The following is a 19,197-nucleotide window of genomic DNA, read 5'->3' as shown; positions in this document are numbered from 1 at the left end:
CCAGAGATGGGCTGTCCCTGGGCACTGAGTTCACTACCGACAGCAGCCGAGGAGGTGGATCCGACGGCGGTGTTCTGGGGGAAGGAGGTCATGATGGGTCCTGGCAGGGTGACCAGCACAGGGGAAGGCTGGATGACAACGTGGGAGTCCTGGCATTGCAGGGCACAGGGCTCGTTGCAGCTGTTGGCCAGCGGGGTAGGTCCGCAGGGCTGGCAGCGGTTGTAGCAGGCCATGGGTGTGGTGTGGAGGGTCCCTGGAAGAGAGAGGGGTGTGAGGCAGGGCAGGGGTGTGGGGGTTGAAGAGGGTGGTGATGCAGGAGGGTGAGGTAGTGTGGAGGCTGTTGTGGGGCTGTGTGGAGGCGTGAGGGCTGCTGAGGCTGGGACCAAATGTGCTGGAAGAGAGGGGCCAAGGGGTCCAGGAGGAGGAGGGTCAGGAGCTTGTGGCTCACCTGGTTTTCAGCAGGAGCAGAAGGAGGAGGCGTGAGGAGAAGTGTGTGAGGGAGAGAGGCACTGGGCCGGCTTTTATGCTGGTTGTGGAGGGGTGGGACAGCCTTGTCCCGTGGCCTTGTGGCATTTTTTTGGCAGCAGCTCTTGCCTGCCCATCCTTGTGAGTCATGATATTGGGAGTGTTTTCCTTCGTGCAGTTGTGCAATTCCATTTTCTGCTCTTGAGGCCATTTCCATCTGACTTTGGCGGCAGCTTTCATGAGTTGGTGTTTGGGAGGATTGGATTGTTCAATGTGTGTCAGGGAGGGCTGAATAAACAACCAGAGCCCTGGAGATTTGCAATGTCATCATTGTGGCATCATGTCATTTTGTGGCACTGGTGTGCTGTGGTTTGTGGTTGCCTTGTGAAGACTGGGCTCCTGTTCTCTGCCACTGGATGTCCGTCGGTCATTGTGTTGCACCCAGGAATGCTGAAGGAGCTGCTGATGTCCTGGGGGGTCACTGTGCAACAGCTTGCAAAGGTCCTGGTGCCTGGAAGCACTTCCTGATGGGTGGATGAGAGCTCATGGCCTTGTGCCTTGAATGGGATCAAAAGAGAGGATTTTTAAAATGAGAGGCTGTTCAGGCTGGACCTGTTCCAGTGTTATGGTCCATTTGGATTTCTGAAATCTGCACGACAGCATACACTGTCATTTCCAGCATATACCTTGACCTCATTAATAAGTCCAAAAAACAAACAACAAACCCTTGTTTGCCCAGGCTGGGCTGTGACATCAGTTCTCTTATTCTGCATTCAAGCCACATGGTTTCATAATTTATAACCTCAAATTCTTAATATTTTCTTCCTCTTAGAGAAAGCTAATTGTTAGTAGTGGATGGTCAGTGAGCTTCTCTTTCCTCCTGTGTCATGGTGCTGGTGTTTCTTTATGGAATTCTGTGATTCAAAGCCATTTTCTTCAGGTCTTGCCCATCTGAATTGATAGCAATATTTAAATGCAAGTATTAGAGGTTAAAGGCTGCTGTTGATGGCCTTGTCAGGGCAAGCTGAAGATGTGGCCAAAACTTTGGAGAGGTTGGGAGTCATCAGTAAGGTCTCCCCAGGGCACTCATGTTCTGTGGTTTGTGAGTGCATTGTGAAGATGGGTCCCAAACCATCACAGCTCTGTCAGGCTGGTCAGGGATTTGCAAGAGTGCTGCTTGTGAGGGACTGCTCCTTTCATCACCTTGTCTCCCTCCCCACCATGTTGCCATCTCTCCATGTCTTTCTATGGGCCTGGCATTTCCCATTGCAGATGGGAAAGCAATCCCTGGGATATAGGGAGGCCTCCCATGCTGCTCAAAGTCCTGTGTTGGTTCATCCATAACGCTCATCTCATCTGGGCCCAGCAAGGTCACACTGTGGGGTCCCAGTGCTGGGCTCTGGCTGACCCATGGAAAGGAAACGTGGTGAAGGATAAGGAGAACAAGACATGTGACGAGAACAATTCCTCATCCATTGATTAATCCAGCCTTTGGCCATGTAGCCTTTGCTGCAAAAAAACCTCCAGCAGTTACCAGGACAGGATTAGGAAAAGAAATACAAGCAGGCTGAGGGTAGTGTTCATCCTTTCACCCATGACTGGTGGGCTTCCACAGTGGAACAAGGAAAAGGACATGGGTGACCAAGAGCAGTGCAGGGAGACCATGACACTGATGGAACCAGAACATCCTTAAAATGAGAAGGAACTAGGGAGCTGGAATTTTGCTCAGGCAGGAGACAATTATGGAGATAGGAGATGTTGTCAATACGCCATGGCATGACCTCAGTGTTGAGTCTGCAGTTCTCCAAATCTATAATTAAATCTTCTATGTGTCCTGACATGTGCCACCAACAGAAAGACATTGGTCACCAATTCTCTCAACCAGGAGGTCCTGCCAAGGTCAGAAGAACACAGCCTCAAGGGAAGGACATGGAATTGCAGAGTTGCAGGAAGGAAAACACTCCCAATATCATGACTCATGAGGCTGGGCAATGCTAGAGCTGCTACCTGCAAAATGCCCCAAGGCCATGGGACAAGGCTGTCCTGCCTCTCCAAGACCAGCATAAAAACTGACCCAGCACCTCTGTCCTTCACACACTTCTCCTCAAGCCTTCTCCTCCTGCTCCTGCTGACAACCAGCTGAGCCTCAAGTCCCTGATCCGCCTGCTCCTGCACCCCCAGGCCCTTCTCTTCCAGCACGCTCAGCCCCAGCCTCAGCAGCCCTTACACCTCCCCACAGCCCCACAACAGCCTCCAAACTCCCTCACCCTCCTGCATCACCGCCCCTCCCACCCCCACACCCCTGACCTACCTCTCTCCCCTCTCTTCCAGGGACCCTCCACACCACACCCATGGCCTGCTACAACCGCTGCCAGCCCTGCGGACCCACCCCGCTGGCCAACAGCTGCAACGAGCCCTGTGCCCTGCAATGCCAGGACTCCAGCGTTGTCATCCAGCCTTCCCCTGTGCTGGTCACCCTGCCAGGACCCATCATGACCTCCTTCCCCCAGAACACCGCCGTCGGATCCACCTCCTCAGCTGCTGTCGGTAGTGAACTCAGTGCGCAGGGACAGCCCATCTCTGGTGGATTTGGTGGCTTTGGCTATGGCCTTGGCTATGGCCGTGGATTTGGCTATGGGCTGGGTGGCCTGGGCTGCTATGGCAGAAGGGGTGGCTACATCTGCTAAGGACTCTCAGCACCACCCCTGATACCAACCATCCACTCCCTTGAACACATCTCAGGCATTGAGGTCGCCTCTCTGGGCCGAGGCTCTCAAAAAGGCTCAGCACTTCCAGCTCCTGCCCTCAGGACACCAAGCATGGCAGGAGCCAAGGGGCCAGCCCGGGCTGCCTGCAAGCATGGCCCATCTCCCTTCTTCCTTTTCTTCCACTGGCTGCTCTGCATCGCCCCTTTGGCTCTGTCCAGTCCCCTCTGCTGCAAACCCCTTCTCCCAAGCCAGAGACCATTGGGCACCTCTGCTGGGCTGCTCCCAGTGTGGGGCAGGAAGGCTGTGATGCTCTGGCCAAACCTACTGCAAGCAAAGGACCTCGGCTGATGGTTGCCCTGATTGCGCCTCAGCCCAGTTACCTTCCACTGACTGCTCCTGCTTTTTCACTATTTTGTCGCAATAAAGTTTTTCTTGCATGACAACTACAGATGTCCGTTATCTGAATGGAGGTCGTAATGAAGTTGGTGTGAAACTTGTTTCCCTTTTAGTGCCCCATAGAAGAGCAGGAATCCAGAGTCCAAGTGTCTCCAGGAGAAGTTTAGGTTGGATATTAAGGAATATTCCTTCATGGTGAGGGTTGTCCTTCCTGTCACAGACTGCAGAGGGTAGTGGTGGAGTCATCATCCCTGCAGGGATTTAATATCCCTGTAGATGTGTCACTTGGGGACATGAGTAAGTGGTGGTCTTGGTGGTGTTGAGGGAAAGGTTAAACTTTATATTTTAAATTTAGATCTTTTTCAAGAAAAAGGTTTCTAAGATCTGGCTGTTTAGTGGTGGATTTCATAATCCTGCATTATCAGTTGGACTCAATTTCAAGGGTCTTTTCCTGCTGAACTGATTCCAGGAAGGTCGGTGGCACCTGTGCAAGGGAGCAGAGGCCAAATGAGAGTGGCAGCAGGGGAGAGGTGAGCCAGGTCTTTGGGGTCTTGAGTCGTGGAGAGTGCCCAGGGCTGAGGCCACTCCTCTTGGAGGATTTCTGTTCAGGAAATGGCCCTTGTCTGAGCTCTGTGTCAGCTCTGTCCCAGTGACTCGGCCTGGGCATGAGGAGAGAGCTGTGGCTGCTGTTGAAGTCAACCCTTTTGTGAAGCCTTTGAGGCTCCTTGCCATTTCACGCTCCCAGAGCAGCCGAGCAAGTCTGGGTTTCCTGAGAGTGCAGTGAGTGGGCTGCGAGTGGCTAAGGGGCTGTGCCCAGAGGCTGCAGATCAGTGGCCCAAAGTGCCAATAGAGGCAAGTCTCAAGGGAAGTAGGTCAAGAGTTGTATCCATGGGGCCAATCCTGTTCAACATCCTCACCAATGACATGGGCAGTGGGACTGTTGTCCCATCAGCAAGTTGGCAGATAATGGAGCGGCTGAGGGTTAAAGGAATCTCCTGAAGTTCAAGTAAGGGAAATGTGAAGTTCTTCATCTGGTCAGGAATGGCACTGGGCCCCAGGTCATGCAGGGGGCTGAGGCTGGAAAGATGCTTTGCTGAGCAGGACCCTGTGGTGCTGGTGGAGAGCAAAGGGACCACAAGGTCTCAATCCTTTCCTTCCTTGAAAAGGCATCACCACTGCCCGAGATAGGTTTCAGACAGTTCTTGTCATGAAGTTGGGAGAAGTGGCCTTTCCTCTCTTTAGCGCACTGGTGGGGTCCCGTGTGAGGTGGTGTGGGCAGTTCTGGGCTGCCCAGGGAAAGAAGCACAAGGGCTTAGTGAAACAAGTCTAGATCAGGGCTACCAAGATACTGAAATGGCTGGAGAATCATTCCTAGAGGATTGAGAGAGCTGAGACCGCCAGGGGACAAGGATGGACAGGAGGGTGTCATCAGTGTGTGCAAATCCCTGATGGCAGGGATTGAAGTTGAGGGAGCCCGGCTGTTCTCAGCAGTGCACACACAAGGGGGAAGAGCACAAGTGAAAACAGATGGAATTCCATGGGCAAAGAAGGCCAAAGAATCTTTGAGTGTGAGAGTGGTCACAGTGTGGAAAAGCGGATGGAGTTTCTGTCGTGGGAGATCCAAAACTGAGCTGGCCATGGTTCTGGAAATGCTGCCCTTGCATACTTTGCTTGAGCAGAGGAGAATGAAGCACTTGAACTCCGGAGCTCGTGCTCAAGTGGATGATGGTGTTCCTCCTGTTTGCTGGGCGGGTTCAAGAGTCCCACCGGGAAGAGATTTTGTCAAGTGTGTGCTGCCAGAGAGAGACTTTGCCAGAGCCATGCACAGGAGAGCATGGATGCGTCAAAGCGTAGTGGGTCCTAGGTTTGTGTCATGTTCTGGAAGGTGTCCCCTCCTCCCCTGCTTCCAGTGCCTGTCTTGGTTGTTACTGGTGTTGATATCTTTGCTAAGAGAGGTGTTGTGGTTCTTTTCCATCCACACCAATGGCCTGTCTGGCATTGTGCTGGGTGTGGATGTGAGCTCATTGGAATTCAAAAAGACAATGAGGCATCTCAGGCTTTGATGCAGGAAAACTTTATTGAGGCAAAAAAAAAAAGAACAGACAGGAGAAAGAAGGAATCCAGAGTGACGCACAAGCAGGGAGATCATCAGCTGAGGTACTTTGCTTGCAGGAACTGTTGCCAGAGCCCCAAACTGGTGGTGTTAAACGTGGTGCTGAGGGCCCTTAGCAGATGTAGCCACCCCTTCTGCCATAGCAGCCCAGGCCTCCCAGCCCATAGCCAAATCCACGGCCATAGCCAAGGCCATAGCCAAAGCCACCAAATCCACCAGAGATGGGCTGTCCCTGCACACTGAGTTCAGTGCCCACGGCAGCCGAGGAGGTGGATCCGACAGCGGTGTTCTGGGGGAAGGAGGTCATGATGGGTCCTGGCAGGGTGACCAGCACGGGGGAAGGGTTGATGACAACGCTGGAGTCCTGGCATTGCAGGGCACAGGGCTCGTTGCAGCTGTTGGCCAGCGGGGTGGGTCCGCAGGGTTGGCAGCGGTTATAGCAGGCCATGGGTGTGGTGTGGAGGGTTCCTGGAAGAGAGAGGGGAGTGAGGCAGGGCAGGGGTGTGGGGGTGTGAGGGGCTGTGATGCAGGAGGTTGAGGGAGTTTGGAGTCTGTTGTGGGGCTGTGGGGAGGTGTGAGGGCTTCTGAGGCTGGGGCTGAGCGTGCTGGCAGAGAGGGGCCAGGGGTGCAGGATCATGAGGGGTAGGGGCTTGAGACTCACCTGGTTGTCAGCAGGAGAAGGAGGAGAAGGTGTCAGGAGAAGTGTGTGAGGGAGAGAGGCTCTGGGCAGGCTTTTATGCTGGTCGTGGAGGGGCGGGACAGCCTTGTCCCATGGCCTTGGGGCATTTTGCAGGCAGCAGCTTTTGCCTGTCCCAGCCTGGTGAGTCATGAGGTAGGGAGTGTTTTCGTTCCTGAAATTCTCTAGTTTCATGTTCTGCCCTTGAGTCTGTGCCCATCTGACCTTGGCGGCAGCTTTCATGAGTTGGTGTTTGGGAGGATTGGATTGTTCAATGTGTGTCAAGGAGGGCTGAATAAACAACCAGAGCCCTGGAGATTTGCAATGTCATCAGTGATGTCATGTTGTGGCTCTGGTGTGCTGTGCTTTGTGCGTGCCCTGTGAAGACTGGGCCCCTCTTCTGTGCCACTGGATGTCCATCAGTCTCTGTGTTGCCCCCAGGTACACTGAGGGATCTGCTGATGTCCGGGGGAGGTCGCTCTGCAATCGCTCAGAAAGCTCCTGGTGTCTGGGAATGCTTCCTGATGGATGAAAAAGAACTCATGCCCTTGTGTCTTGAATGGGATCAAGAGAGAGGATATTTAAAAGGGGAGGTTATTTAGGCTGAACTTGTTCCAGCGTTATGATCCATTTGCATTTCTCAAGTTTACATGACAATGTACTCTGCCATTTAAACTGTATTCTTTGACCTTGTTAAGAAATCCAATAAACAAACAACAAACTGGGCTTGATCCCTTTTTTTCCCAGGCTGGCTGTGACATCAATTCACTTATTCCGCATTCAAGCCACAAGTTTCATAACTCATAACCTGTAATTGTTAATGTTGTGTTCCTGTATGCAAACAACCGATAATTACTAACGGACCATCAGTGAGCTCCACTGTCCTTCTCTGATGAGGTAGGTGTGTGTGTATTTGTGGAATTGTGCAATTCCATGTCCTGCTCCTGAGGCCCTGTGCACCTGTGGCGGCAACTTTTAATTGCAAGTATTAAGAGGTCAAATTCTTTTGTTGATGGTTCACGTCAGGGGAGGCTGAAGATGTGACCCAAGCTTTGGAGAGGTGGGATGTCATCACTGAGGTCACCTTGTGGCCCTTGTGTGCCATGGTTTGTGGGTGCCTTCTGAAAAGTTACCCCCAGTTTCTCACAGTGCTGACTGGCTGGTCTGGACTTTGCAGCTGTGCCAAGGAGGAGGTGTTGCACCTTCCATTGCCTTCCATCCGTCCATGCATTTATCCCAGTTGGCAAAGCCTGACATCAGACCTCACCTTTTTGTTTGGACATGCTCAGTGGGTGCTTGGGTGATGACACTCTTGCCTCAAAGGCTTTGATATCCAGGGCCGTTTGGGTCTTCACTTGGGCTGATTGCCAAGGTCTGAGGCCACTTGGAACTGTCTGAATGAGGATTTGGAGGTTGCCCAGGGTTGTTGGAGGAGAACATTGCATAGTCCCCAACAAGCCAGGCAAGTCCAGGTTGTGTCAGTGCCCAGCATAGTGGCCTGAGAAATGTCTGAAGAGCTGGACCTGGAGGCTTGTGGTCAGTGTCCCGAAGTCCTGATGGAAGCCAGGCTCCAGTGCTGCAGCCCAGGAGTTGGATCCACTGGGCCAACACTGAAAACCTGACGGGTTCTGGACATTTGCTGGAGCTCAGCATGGGCAGATGCCAAGTGCTTTTTCTTGGGAGGAGTCATCCCAGGTAGGAAGGAATGTCTGGGTATCAGTTGGAACAATTCTTTTCTTCTCTGAAAAAGCCTTTGTGGTTCTGAGTTAGAAGAAATGGAGCAGGAGGTGTCCTTGTATCATTGTGGGAAAAGGGACTCCCAGTCTCCAGATCAGAACTGGGGAGAAGTGTTGTAATGAGGCAGTGGGAGGTGACTCTTGGTGTCTCCTGAACACTGGTGAGGTCCCATGTGAGGTGTTGTGGGCAGCCTTTGTCTCCACAGTGGGAAAATGGAGTTGATTTAGTGAATCAAGACCAGTTCAGGACCCCCAAGATTCCAAAGAGGCTGATGAATCATTTGTAGAGGAGAAACTGAGAGAGCTGGGACTCCCAGGGCACAAGGGTGGACAGGGGGGTGTCATCAGTGTGTGCAAATTCCTGATGGCAGGGAATGAAGTCGAGGGAGCCGGGCTATTCTCAGCAGTGCACACATGCAGGAAGAGAAGGAAAGAGCAAAGGGAAAACAGATGGAATGCAATTGCTAAAGAAGGCAAAAATCTTTCATTGTGAGGCCACAGAGTGGAAGAGGTGTTGGAGTGCCTTTCCTGGGAGATCCAGCACTAAACTGTCCATGGTCCTGGAAATCCTGCTCTTGCTTGAGCAGGGGAGTTGAAGCACTTGCACTCCAGAGTTTCTGGCCAAGTGGAAGAGTTTGCTGGGAGGGTTCAAGAGTCCTGGTGGGGAAGAGAGTTCATCAAGTGTGTACTGACATGAAAGACTTTACCAGAGCTGTGCCTGGGAGAGCTTTGATGTATCAGGTGATGGGTGTGTGTCATGTTCCGGCAGGTGTCCCATCCTGTGCTTCCTTTGCCAGACTGTTTTATTAGTTGTTTTTACGTATCTGTGAGGGAAGGTGTTGTTGCACATACCCCACCCCAATGTCTTGTTGAGCTGTGAAATGTGCTTGGTGAGGATGTGAGATGACTGGAATTACAAAAGAACAGGGGGCGTCCCAGTCTTTGATGCAGGACAACTTTATTGAGGCAAAAGAATGAGAAGACAGGAGAAAGAAGAAGGGATCCAGTGTGACGAGCAAGTAGGGCAACCACCAGGCAAGGTGGAGCTGTTGCCAGAACCCCAAGTTGGTGGTGTCAAGGGTGGTGCCGAGGGTCCTTAGCAGATGTAGCCACCCCTTCTGCCATAGCAGCCCAGGCCACCCAGCCCATAGCCAAATCCACGGCCATAGCCAAGGCCATAGCCAAAGCCACCAAATCCACCAGAGATGGGCTGTCCCTGCACACTGAGTTCACTACCAACAGCAGCTGAGGAGGTGGATCCAACGGCGGTGTTCTGGGGGAAGGAGGTCATGATGGGTCCTGGCAGGGTGACCAGCACAGAGGAAGGCTGGATGACAACACGGGAGTCCTGGCATTGCAGGGCACAGGGCTCGTTGCAGCTGTTGGCCAGCGGGGTGGGTCCGCAGGGCTGGCAGCGGTTGTAGCAGGCCATGGGTGTGGTGTGGAGGGTCCCTGGAAGAGAGAGGGGTGTGAGGCAGGGCAGGGGTGTGGGGGTGTGAGGGGCGGTGATGCAGGAGGGTGAGGGAGTGTGGAGGCTGTTGTGGGGCTGTGGGGAGGTGTGAGGGCTGCTGAGACTGGGATCGAGCGTGCTGGAAGAGAAGGGCCTGGGGGTGCAGGATCAGGAGGGTCAGGGGCTTGATGCTCACCTGGTTGTCAGCAGGAGCAGAAGCAGAAGGTGTGAGGAGAAGCGTGTGAGGGAGAGAGGCACTGAGACAGCTTTTATGCTGGTTGTGGAGGGGTGGGGCAGCCTTGGGCCCTGCCCTCGGGGCATTTTGGAGGAGCATCTCTTGGCTGGCCCAACCTTGCAAGTCATGAGCTGGGGAGTGTTTTCATTCATGCAATCCTGCAATTCTGTGCTCTCCCCTTGAGGCTGTGTCCATCTGACCTTGGTGGCAGAACCTCTTAATCCAGAGAATTGGTGACCATTATCTTGTTTATGACATTAGGACATGTGGAAGATTCAGCCAAATCTTAGGAGAATTGGGGTATTGTCAGTGAGGTCCTGCCATGGCATGTTGACAACAGGTCCCATCTGAATTCTTCTCTTCTGCCTGGAAGAGCTCCCAGCTCTCTCAGCTTCTCTTCGTTTTGAGGATACCCCAGTCCCATCAGTGTCATGGTCTCCCTGTCGTGTTCTTGGTCAATCATTTCTATCACCTTGTTCCAGTGTGGGGCCCCACCAGTGGTGGGGACCAGGACAGTCCACTCCCTCAACCTTTCTAAAGCACCGGCACATGGGTTTGAAGGGTGGATTAACAAATGGATGGGGAATTGTGCTTTTCATGTGTCTTGCTCTCCTTATCCTTCACCATTTTTCCTTTCCATGGGTCAGTCACAGTCCAGCACTGGGACTCCACAGTGTGACCTTGCTGGTCCCAGCTGAGACAAGTGCTACGGGATGAACCAACACAAGACTTTGGGGAGCATGGAAGGCCTTGCTAAATCACAGGGATTGCTTTCCCATCTCCAACAGGAAAGTCTAGGAATACAGACAGGCTCTGAGTGTTGGCAGCATGGTGGGGAGGCAGAGAACAGCATGGAAAGGGCAGTTCCTCACAAGCAGTGCTCCTGCAAAGCCAGACCAGCCTGACAGTGATGTGATGGTTCAGGACCCCTCTTCACAATGCTCCTGAAAACCAGAACACACCAATGCCATGGGGCGACCTCACTGATCACACCCTATGCCCCTAAAGCTTTGGTCACATCTTCAGCCCACCATGACACACGCCGTCAACACCTGCCTTTAACCTCTAAGACATTTCAAATCTCCTTCCAAGGTCAGATGGACATGGCCTCAAAAGAAGGACATGGAGTTGCAGAATTCCACACAGCAACGCCCACACCATGGCAGAGGAGGGAAGAGGACCACGCTGACCAACCATTAGTAATTACTGGGTTTTGCTTGCAAGAAGAGATTATTAAGACTAAAAGGATATGAGATATGAAACCTTATGGCTTGAATGTGGAATAAACAAATTGACATGACAGACCAACCTGGGAAAAAAGGGATCAAGCCGAGCTGGTTCTTTGTATAATGGATTTCTTAATGAGGACAAGGAATATGCTTTAAATGACAGAATACGACATGTCGTGTAAAGATGAGAAACCTGAATGGACCGTGACACCAGAACAAGTTCAACCAGGCCAGCCTCTACTTTTCCAGATCCTCTCTCTTGATCCCATTTAGGACACAAGACCATGAGCTCCCTTTCATCCATAGGAACACTCCTACGTGCTATAACATTTCCAAGCAATTGCAGAGTGACCTCCCCAGGACATCAGCAGCTCCCTCAGCATTCCTGGGTGCAACACAATGACTGATGGAAATCCAGTGGCACAGAACAGAGTCCCAGTCTTCAAAAGGCACCCACAAAACACAGCACACCAGTGCCACAAAATTACCTCAGTGATGATATCGCAACTCTGCTGTGCTCTGGTTGTTTTTTCGTCCTGACCTATGTATTGAACATTCAAATCGTCCCAAATACCAACCCATGAAAGCGGCCGCCAAGGTCAGATGGAAATGGCCTCAGGAGCCGGTCATGACATTGCAGAATTCTGTGAAGGAAAACACTCCCCAAAAACACTCCCCACCTCATGACTCACCAACTGGGCCAGCCAAGAGCTTCAGCTTGCAAAATGCCCCAAGGCCACGGGACAAGGCTGTCCCGCCCCTCCACGACCAGCATAAAAGCCGGCCCCAGCACCTCTCTCCCTCACACACTTCTTCTGACACCTTCTCCTTCTGCTCCTGCTCACAACCAGGTGAGCCTCAAGCCCCTGATCCTCCTGCTCCTGCACCCTGGCCCTTCTCTTCCAGCACGCTCAGCCCCAGCCTCAACAGCCCTCACGCCTCCCCACAGCCCCACAACAGCCTCCACACTCCCTCACCCTCCTGCATCACCGCCCCTTCAACCCCTCCACCCCTGACCTGCCTCTCTCCCCTCTCTCTTCCAGGGACCCTCCACACCACACCCATGGCCTGCTACAACCGCTGCCAGCCCTGCGGACCCACCCCGCTGGCCAACAGCTGCAACGAGCCCTGTGCCCTGCAATGCCAGGACTCCAGCGTTGTCATCCAGCCTTCCTCTGTGCTGGTCACCCTGCCGGGACCCATCATGACCTCCTTCCCCCAGAACACCGCTGTCGGATCCACCTCCTCGGCTGCTGTTGGCACTGAACTCAGTGTGCAGGGACAGCCCATCTCGGGTGGATTTGGTGGCTTTGGCTCTGGCCTTGGCTATGGCCGTGGATTTGGCTATGGGCTGGGAGGCCTGGGCTGCTATGGCAGAAGGGGTGGCTACATCTGCTAAGGACTCTCAGCACCACCCCTGACACCAGCCATCCACTCCCTGGAACACATCTCAGGCACTGAAGGCGCCTCTCTGGGCCGAGGCTCTCAAACGGGCTCAGTGCTTCCAGCTCCTGCTCTCAGGCCACCAAGCAAGGCAGCAGCCAAGGGGCCAGCCCGGGCTGCCTGCAAGCATGGCCCATCTCCCTTCTTCCTTTTCTTCCACTGGCTGCTCTGCATCGCCCCTTTGGCTCTGTCCAGTCCCCTCTGCTGCAAACCCCTTCTCCCAAGCCAGAGACCATTGGGCACCTCTGCTGGGCTGCTCCCAGTGTGGGGCAGGAAGGCTGTGATGCTCTGGCCAAACCTACTGCAAGCAAAGGACCTCGGCTGATGGTTGCCCTGATTGCACCTCAGCCCAGTTAACCTTCCACTGACTGCTCCTGCTTTTTCACTATTTTGTCGCAATAAAGTTTTTCTTGCATGACAACTACAGATGTCCGTTATCTGAATGGAGGTCGTAATGAAGTTGGTGTGAAACTTGTTTCCCTTTTAGTGCCCCATAGAAGAGCAGGAATCCAGAGTCCAACAGCCTCCAGGTGAAGTTTAGGTTGGATATTAAGGAATATTCCTTCATGGAGATGGTTGTCCTTCCTGTCACAGACTGCAGAGGGTAGTGGTGGAGTCATCATCCCTGCAGGGATTTAATATCCCTGTAGATGTGTCACTTGGGGACATGAGTAAGTGGTGGTCTTGGTGGTGTTGAGGGAAAGGTTAAACTTTATATTTTAAATTTAGATCTTTTTCAAGAAAAAGGTTTCTAAGATCTGGCTGTTTAGTGGTGGATTTCATAATCCTGCATTATCAGTTGGACTCAATTTCAAGGGTCTTTTCCTGCTGAACTGATTCCAGGAAGGTCGGTGGCACCTGTGCAAGGGAGCAGAGGCCAAATGAGAGTGGCAGCAGGGGAGAGGTGAGCCAGGTCTTTGGGGTCTTGAGTCGTGGAGAGTGCCCAGGGCTGAGGCCACTCCTCTTGGAGGATTTCTGTTCAGGAAATGGCCCTTGTCTGAGCTCTGTGTCAGCTCTGTCCCAGTGACTCGGCCTGGGCATGAGGAGAGAGCTGTGGCTGCTGTTGAAGTCAACCCTTTTGTGAAGCCTTTGAGGCTCCTTGCCATTTCACGCTCCCAGAGCAGCCGAGCAAGTCTGGGTTTCCTGAGAGTGCAGTGAGTGGGCTGCGAGTGGCTAAGGGGCTGTGCCCAGAGGCTGCAGATCAGTGGCCCAAAGTGCCAATAGAGGCAAGTCTCAAGGGAAGTAGGTCAAGAGTTGTATCCATGGGGCCAATCCTGTTCAACATCCTCACCAATGACATGGGCAGTGGGACTGTTGTCCCATCAGCAAGTTGGCAGATAATGGAGCGGCTGAGGGTTAAAGGAATCTCCTGAAGTTCAAGTAAGGGAAATGTGAAGTTCTTCATCTGGTCAGGAATGGCACTGGGCCCCAGGTCATGCAGGGGGCTGAGGCTGGAAAGATGCTTTGCTGAGCAGGACCCTGTGGTGCTGGTGGAGAGCAAAGGGACCACAAGGTCTCAATCCTTTCCTTCCTTGAAAAGGCATCACCACTGCCCGAGATAGGTTTCAGACAGTTCTTGTCATGAAGTTGGGAGAAGTGGCCTTTCCTCTCTTTAGCGCACTGGTGGGGTCCCGTGTGAGGTGGTGTGGGCAGTTCTGGGCTGCCCAGGGAAAGAAGCACAAGGGCTTAGTGAAACAAGTCTAGATCAGGGCTACCAAGATACTGAAATGGCTGGAGAATCATTCCTAGAGGATTGAGAGAGCTGAGACCGCCAGGGGACAAGGATGGACAGGAGGGTGTCATCAGTGTGTGCAAATCCCTGATGGCAGGGATTGAAGTTGAGGGAGCCCGGCTGTTCTCAGCAGTGCACACACAAGGGGGAAGAGCACAAGTGAAAACAGATGGAATTCCATGGGCAAAGACGGCCAAAGAATCTTTGAGTGTGAGAGTGGTCACAGTGTGGAAAAGCGGATGGAGTTTCTGTCGTGGGAGATCCAAAACTGAGCTGGCCATGGTTCTGGAAATGCTGCCCTTGCATACTTTGCTTGAGCAGAGGAGAATGAAGCACTTGAACTCCGGAGCTCGTGCTCAAGTGGATGATGATGTTCCTCCTGTTTGCTGGGCGGGTTCAAGAGTCCCACCGGGAAGAGATTTTGTCAAGTGTGTGCTGCCAGAGAGAGACTTTGCCAGAGCCATGCACAGGAGAGCATGGATGCGTCAAAGCGTAGTGGGTCCTAGGTTTGTGTCATGTTCTGGAAGGTGTCCCCTCCTCCCCTGCTTCCAGTGCCTGTCTTGGTTGTTACTGGTGTTGATATCTTTGCTAAGAGAGGTGTTGTGGTTCTTTTCCATCCACACCAATGGCCTGTCTGGCATTGTGCTGGGTGTGGATGTGAGCTCATTGGAATTCAAAAAGACAATGAGGCATCTCAGGCTTTGATGCAGGAAAACTTTATTGAGGCAAAAAAAAAAAGAACAGACAGGAGAAAGAAGGAATCCAGAGTGACGCACAAGCAGGGAGATCATCAGCTGAGGTACTTTGCTTGCAGGAACTGTTGCCAGAGCCCCAAACTGGTGGAGTTAAACGTGGTGCTGAGGGCCCTTAGCAGATGTAGCCACCCCTTCTGCCATAGCAGCCCAGGCCTCCCAGCCCATAGCCAAATCCACGGCCATAGCCAAGGCCATAGCCAAAGCCACCAAATCCACCAGAGATGGGCTGTCCCTGCACACTGAGTTCAGTGCCCACGGCAGCCGAGGAGGTGGATCCGACAGCGGTGTTCTGGGGGAAGGAGGTCATGATGGGTCCCGGCAGGGTGACCAGCACGGGGGAAGGGTTGATGACAACGCTGGAGTCCTGGCATTGCAGGGCACAGGGCTCGTTGCAGCTGTTGGCCAGCGGGGTGGGTCCGCAGGGCTGGCAGCGGTTGTAGCAGGCCATGGGTGTGGTGTGGAGGGTTCCTGGAAGAGAGAGGGGAGTGAGGCAGGGCAGGGGTGTGGGGGTGTGAGGGGCGGTGATGCAGGAGGGTGAGGGAGTTTGGAGTCTGTTGTGGGGCTGTGGGGAGGTGTGAGGGCTTCTGAGGCTGGGGCTGAGCGTCCTGGCAGAGAGGGGCCTGGGGGTGCAGGATCATGAGGGGTAGGGGCTTGAGACTCACCTGGTTGTCAGCAGGAGAAGGAGGAGAAGGTGTCAGGAGAAGTGTGTGAGGGAGAGAGGCTCTGGGCAGGCTTTTATGCTGGTCGTGGAGGGGCGGGACAGCCTTGTCCCATGGCCTTGGGGCATTTTGCAGGCTGCAGCTCATGGCTGTCCCAGCCTGGTGAGTCATGAGGTAGGGAGTGTTTTCGTTCCTGAAATTCTCTAGTTTCATGTTCTGCCCTTGAGTCTGTGCCCATCTGACCTTGGCGGCAGCTTTCATGAGTTGGTGTTTGGGAGGATTGGATTGTTCAATGTGTGTCAAGGAGGGCTGAATAAACAACCAGAGCCCTGGAGATTTGCAATGTCATCAGTGATGTCATGTTGTGGCTCTGGTGTGCTGTGCTTTGTGCGTGCCCTGTGAAGACTGGGCCCCTCTTCTGTGCCACTGGATGTCCATCAGTCTCTGTGTTGCCCCCAGGTACACTGAGGGATCTGCTGATGTCCGGGGGAGGTCGCTCTGCAATCGCTCAGAAAGCTCCTGGTGTCTGGGAATGCTTCCTGATGGATGAAAAAGAACTCATGCCCTTGTGTCTTGAATGGGATCAAGAGAGAGGATATTTAAAAGGGGAGGTTATTTAGGCTGAACTTGTTCCAGCGTTATGATCCATTTGCATTTCTCAAGTTTACATGACAATGTACTCTGCCATTTAAACTGTATTCTTTGACCTTGTTAAGAAATCCAATAAACAAACAACAAACTGGGCTTGATCCCTTTTTTTCCCAGGCTGGCTGTGACATCAATTCACTTATTCCGCATTCAAGCCACAAGTTTCATAACTCATAACCTGTAATTGTTAATGTTGTGTTCCTGTATGCAAACAACCGATAATTACTAACGGACCATCAGTGAGCTCCACTGTCCTTCTCTGATGAGGTAGGTGTGTGTGTATTTGTGGAATTGTGCAATTCCATGTCCTGCTCCTGAGGCCCTGTGCACCTGTGGCGGCAACTTTTAATTGCAAGTATTAAGAGGTCAAATTCTTTTGTTGATGGTTCACGTCAGGGGAGGCTGAAGATGTGACCCAAGCTTTGGAGAGGTGGGATGTCATCACTGAGGTCACCTTGTGGCCCTTGTGTGCCATGGTTTGTGGGTGCCTTCTGAAAAGTTACCCCCAGTTTCTCACAGTGCTGACTGGCTGGTCTGGACTTTGCAGCTGTGCCAAGGAGGAGGTGTTGCACCTTCCATTGCCTTCCATCCGTCCATGCATTTATCCCAGTTGGCAAAGCCTGACATCAGACCTCACCTTTTTGTTTGGACATGCTCAGTGGGTGCTTGGGTGATGACACTCTTGCCTCAAAGGCTTTGATATCCAGGGCCGTTTGGGTCTTCACTTGGGCTGATTGCCATGGTCTGAGGCCACTTGGAACTGTCTGAATGAGGATTTGGAGGTTGCCCAGGGTTGTTGGAGGAGAACATTGCATAGTCCCCAACAAGCCAGGCAAGTCCAGGTTGTGTCAGTGCCCAGCATAGTGGCCTGAGAAATGTCTGAAGAGCTGGACCTGGAGGCTTGTGGTCAGTGTCCCGAAGTCCTGATGGAAGCCAGGCTCCAGTGCTGCAGCCCAGGAGTTGGATCCACTGGGCCAACACTGAAAACCTGACGGGTTCTGGACATTTGCTGGAGCTCAGCATGGGCAGATGCCAAGTGCTTTTTCTTGGGAGGAGTCATCCCAGGTAGGAAGGAATGTCTGGGTATCAGTTGGAACAATTCTTTTCTTCTCTGAAAAAGCCTTTGTGGTTCTGAGTTAGAAGAAATGGAGCAGGAGGTGTCCTTGTATCATTGTGGGAAAAGGGACTCCCAGTCTCCAGATCAGAACTGGGGAGAAGTGTTGTAATGAGGCAGTGGGAGGTGACTCTTGGTGTCTCCTGAACACTGGTGAGGTCCCATGTGAGGTGTTGTGGGCAGCCTTTGTCTCCACAGTGGGAAAATGGAGTTGATTTAGTGAATCAAGACCAGTTCAGGACCCCCAAGATTCCAAAGAGGCTGATGAATCATTTGTAGAGGAGAAACTGAGAGAGCTGGGACTCCCAGGGCACAAGGGTGGACAGGGGGGTGTCATCAGTGTGTGCAAATTCCTGATGGCAGGGAATGAAGTCGAGGGAGCCGGGCTATTCTCAGCAGTGCACACATGCAGGAAGAGAAGGAAAGAGCAAAGGGAAAACAGATGGAATGCAATTGCTAAAGAAGGCAAAAATCTTTCATTGTGAGGCCACAGAGTGGAAGAGGTGTTGGAGTGCCTTTCCTGGGAGATCCAGCACTAAACTGTCCATGGTCCTGGAAATCCTGCTCTTGCTTGAGCAGGGGAGTTGAAGCACTTGCACTCCAGAGTTTCTGGCCAAGTGGAAGAGTTTGCTGGGAGGGTTCAAGAGTCCTGGTGGGGAAGAGAGTTCATCAAGTGTGTACTGACATGAAAGACTTTACCAGAGCTGTGCCTGGGAGAGCTTTGATGTATCAGGTGATGGGTGTGTGTCATGTTCCGGCAGGTGTCCCATCCTGTGCTTCCTTTGCCAGACTGTTTTATTAGTTGTTTTTACGTATCTGTGAGGGAAGGTGTTGTTGCACATACCCCACCCCAATGTCTTGTTGAGCTGTGAAATGTGCTTGGTGAGGATGTGAGATGACTGGAATTACAAAAGAACAGGGGGCGTCCCAGTCTTTGATGCAGGACAACTTTATTGAGGCAAAAGAATGAGAAGACAGGAGAAAGAAGAAGGGATCCAGTGTGACGAGCAAGTAGGGCAACCACCAGGCAAGGTGGAGCTGTTGCCAGAACCCCAAGTTGGTGGTGTCAAGGGTGGTGCCGAGGGTCCTTAGCAGATGTAGCCACCCCTTCTGCCATAGCAGCCCAGGCCACCCAGCCCATAGCCAAATCCACGGCCATAGCCAAGGCCATAGCCAAAGCCACCAAATCCACCAGAGATGGGCTGTCCCTGGGCACTGAGTTCACTACCAACAGCAGCTGAGGAGGTGGATCCAACGGCGGTGTTCTGGGGGAAGGAGGTCATGATGGGTCCTGGCAGGGTGACCAGCACAGAGGAAGGCTGGATGACAACGCTGGAGTCCTGGCATTGCAGGGCACAGGGCTCGTTGCAGCTGTTGGCCAGCGGGGTGGGTCCGCAGGGCTGGCAGCGGTTGTAGCAGGCCATGGGTGTGGTGTGGAGGGTCCCTGGAAGAGAGAGGGGAGTGAGGCAGGTCAGGGGTGTGGGGGTGTGAGGGGCGGTGATGCAGGAGGGTGAGGGAGTGTGGAGGCTGTTGTGGGGCTGTGGGGAGGTGTGAGGGCTGCTGAGGCTGGGATCGAGCGTGCTGGAAGAGAAGGGCCTGGGGGTGCAGGATCAGGAGGGTCAGGGGCTTGAGGCTCACCTGGTTGTCAGCAGGAGCAGAAGCAGAAGGTGTGAGGAGAAGCGTGTGAGGGAGAGAGGCACTGAGACAGCTTTTATGCTGGTTGTGGAGGGGCGGGGCAGCCTTGGGCCCTGCCCTCGGGGCATTTTGGAGGAGCATCTCTTGGCTGGCCCAACCTTGCAAGTCATGAGCTGGGGAGTGTTTTCATTCATGCAATCCTG

General features: G+C 53.1%; 6 protein-coding genes across 8 annotated transcripts in view; 2 read left to right on the top strand and 4 right to left on the bottom strand.

Moving 5' to 3' along the window:
* The first annotated feature begins 2,816 nt into the window (after positions 1-2,816).
* LOC125317034 (feather beta keratin-like) lies at positions 2,817-3,616 on the top strand. The gene has a single exon (XM_048286632.1). It carries the CDS (start codon positions 2,817-2,819, stop codon positions 3,150-3,152), a length of 336 nt encoding a protein of 111 aa, XP_048142589.1. The 3' UTR covers positions 3,153-3,616.
* Positions 3,617-5,591: 1,975 nt separating this feature from the next.
* LOC125317028 (feather beta keratin-like) overlaps positions 5,592-19,197 on the bottom strand; it is a 65,669-nt gene continuing 52,063 nt past the window's right edge. The window contains exons 1-2 of one of the 3 annotated variants that reach the window (XM_048286622.1): positions 9,741-9,776; positions 5,592-6,150 (exon numbers count right to left, since the gene is read on the bottom strand). In XM_048286622.1, coding sequence (XP_048142579.1) covers positions 5,795-6,130 — 336 coding nt within the window. In that variant the 5' untranslated portion in view covers positions 6,131-6,150; positions 9,741-9,776 and the 3' untranslated portion in view covers positions 5,592-5,794. Of the gene's footprint in view, positions 6,151-6,343; positions 6,383-9,740; positions 9,777-19,197 lie in introns of those variants that run through there. The other 2 variants (XM_048286619.1, XM_048286621.1) reach the window with 2 other exon arrangements.
* On the bottom strand, positions 9,034-9,526 carry LOC125317047 (feather beta keratin-like). Its single transcript, XM_048286647.1, has one exon. The coding sequence runs from the start codon at positions 9,524-9,526 to the stop codon at positions 9,191-9,193; it is 336 nt and encodes a 111-aa protein (XP_048142604.1). The 3' UTR covers positions 9,034-9,190.
* On the top strand, positions 12,072-12,801 carry LOC125317038 (feather keratin B-4-like). The gene has a single exon (XM_048286636.1). The coding sequence runs from the start codon at positions 12,072-12,074 to the stop codon at positions 12,405-12,407; it is 336 nt and encodes a 111-aa protein (XP_048142593.1). The 3' UTR covers positions 12,408-12,801.
* LOC125317042 (feather beta keratin-like) lies at positions 14,829-15,386 on the bottom strand. Its single transcript, XM_048286641.1, has one exon. It carries the CDS (start codon positions 15,384-15,386, stop codon positions 15,051-15,053), a length of 336 nt encoding a protein of 111 aa, XP_048142598.1. The 3' UTR covers positions 14,829-15,050.
* LOC125317046 (feather beta keratin-like) lies at positions 18,291-18,783 on the bottom strand. The gene has a single exon (XM_048286646.1). The coding sequence runs from the start codon at positions 18,781-18,783 to the stop codon at positions 18,448-18,450; it is 336 nt and encodes a 111-aa protein (XP_048142603.1). The 3' UTR covers positions 18,291-18,447.

This window comes from Corvus hawaiiensis, chromosome 26 (genome assembly GCF_020740725.1).
Source record: "Corvus hawaiiensis isolate bCorHaw1 chromosome 26, bCorHaw1.pri.cur, whole genome shotgun sequence".
Taxonomy (NCBI): Eukaryota; Metazoa; Chordata; class Aves; order Passeriformes; family Corvidae; genus Corvus; species Corvus hawaiiensis.
The sequence above is the reverse complement of the archived record's forward strand: the minus strand, read 5'-3'. Positions and strand labels throughout refer to the sequence as shown.

Coding starts and splice junctions, on each gene's coding strand:
- LOC125317038 (XM_048286636.1), top strand. CDS start 12,072: ATGGCCTGCTACAACCGCTGCCAGCCCTGCGGACCCACCCCGCTGGCC.
- LOC125317046 (XM_048286646.1), bottom strand. CDS start 18,783: ATGGCCTGCTACAACCGCTGCCAGCCCTGCGGACCCACCCCGCTGGCC.
- LOC125317034 (XM_048286632.1), top strand. CDS start 2,817: ATGGCCTGCTACAACCGCTGCCAGCCCTGCGGACCCACCCCGCTGGCC.
- LOC125317042 (XM_048286641.1), bottom strand. CDS start 15,386: ATGGCCTGCTACAACCGCTGCCAGCCCTGCGGACCCACCCCGCTGGCC.
- LOC125317047 (XM_048286647.1), bottom strand. CDS start 9,526: ATGGCCTGCTACAACCGCTGCCAGCCCTGCGGACCCACCCCGCTGGCC.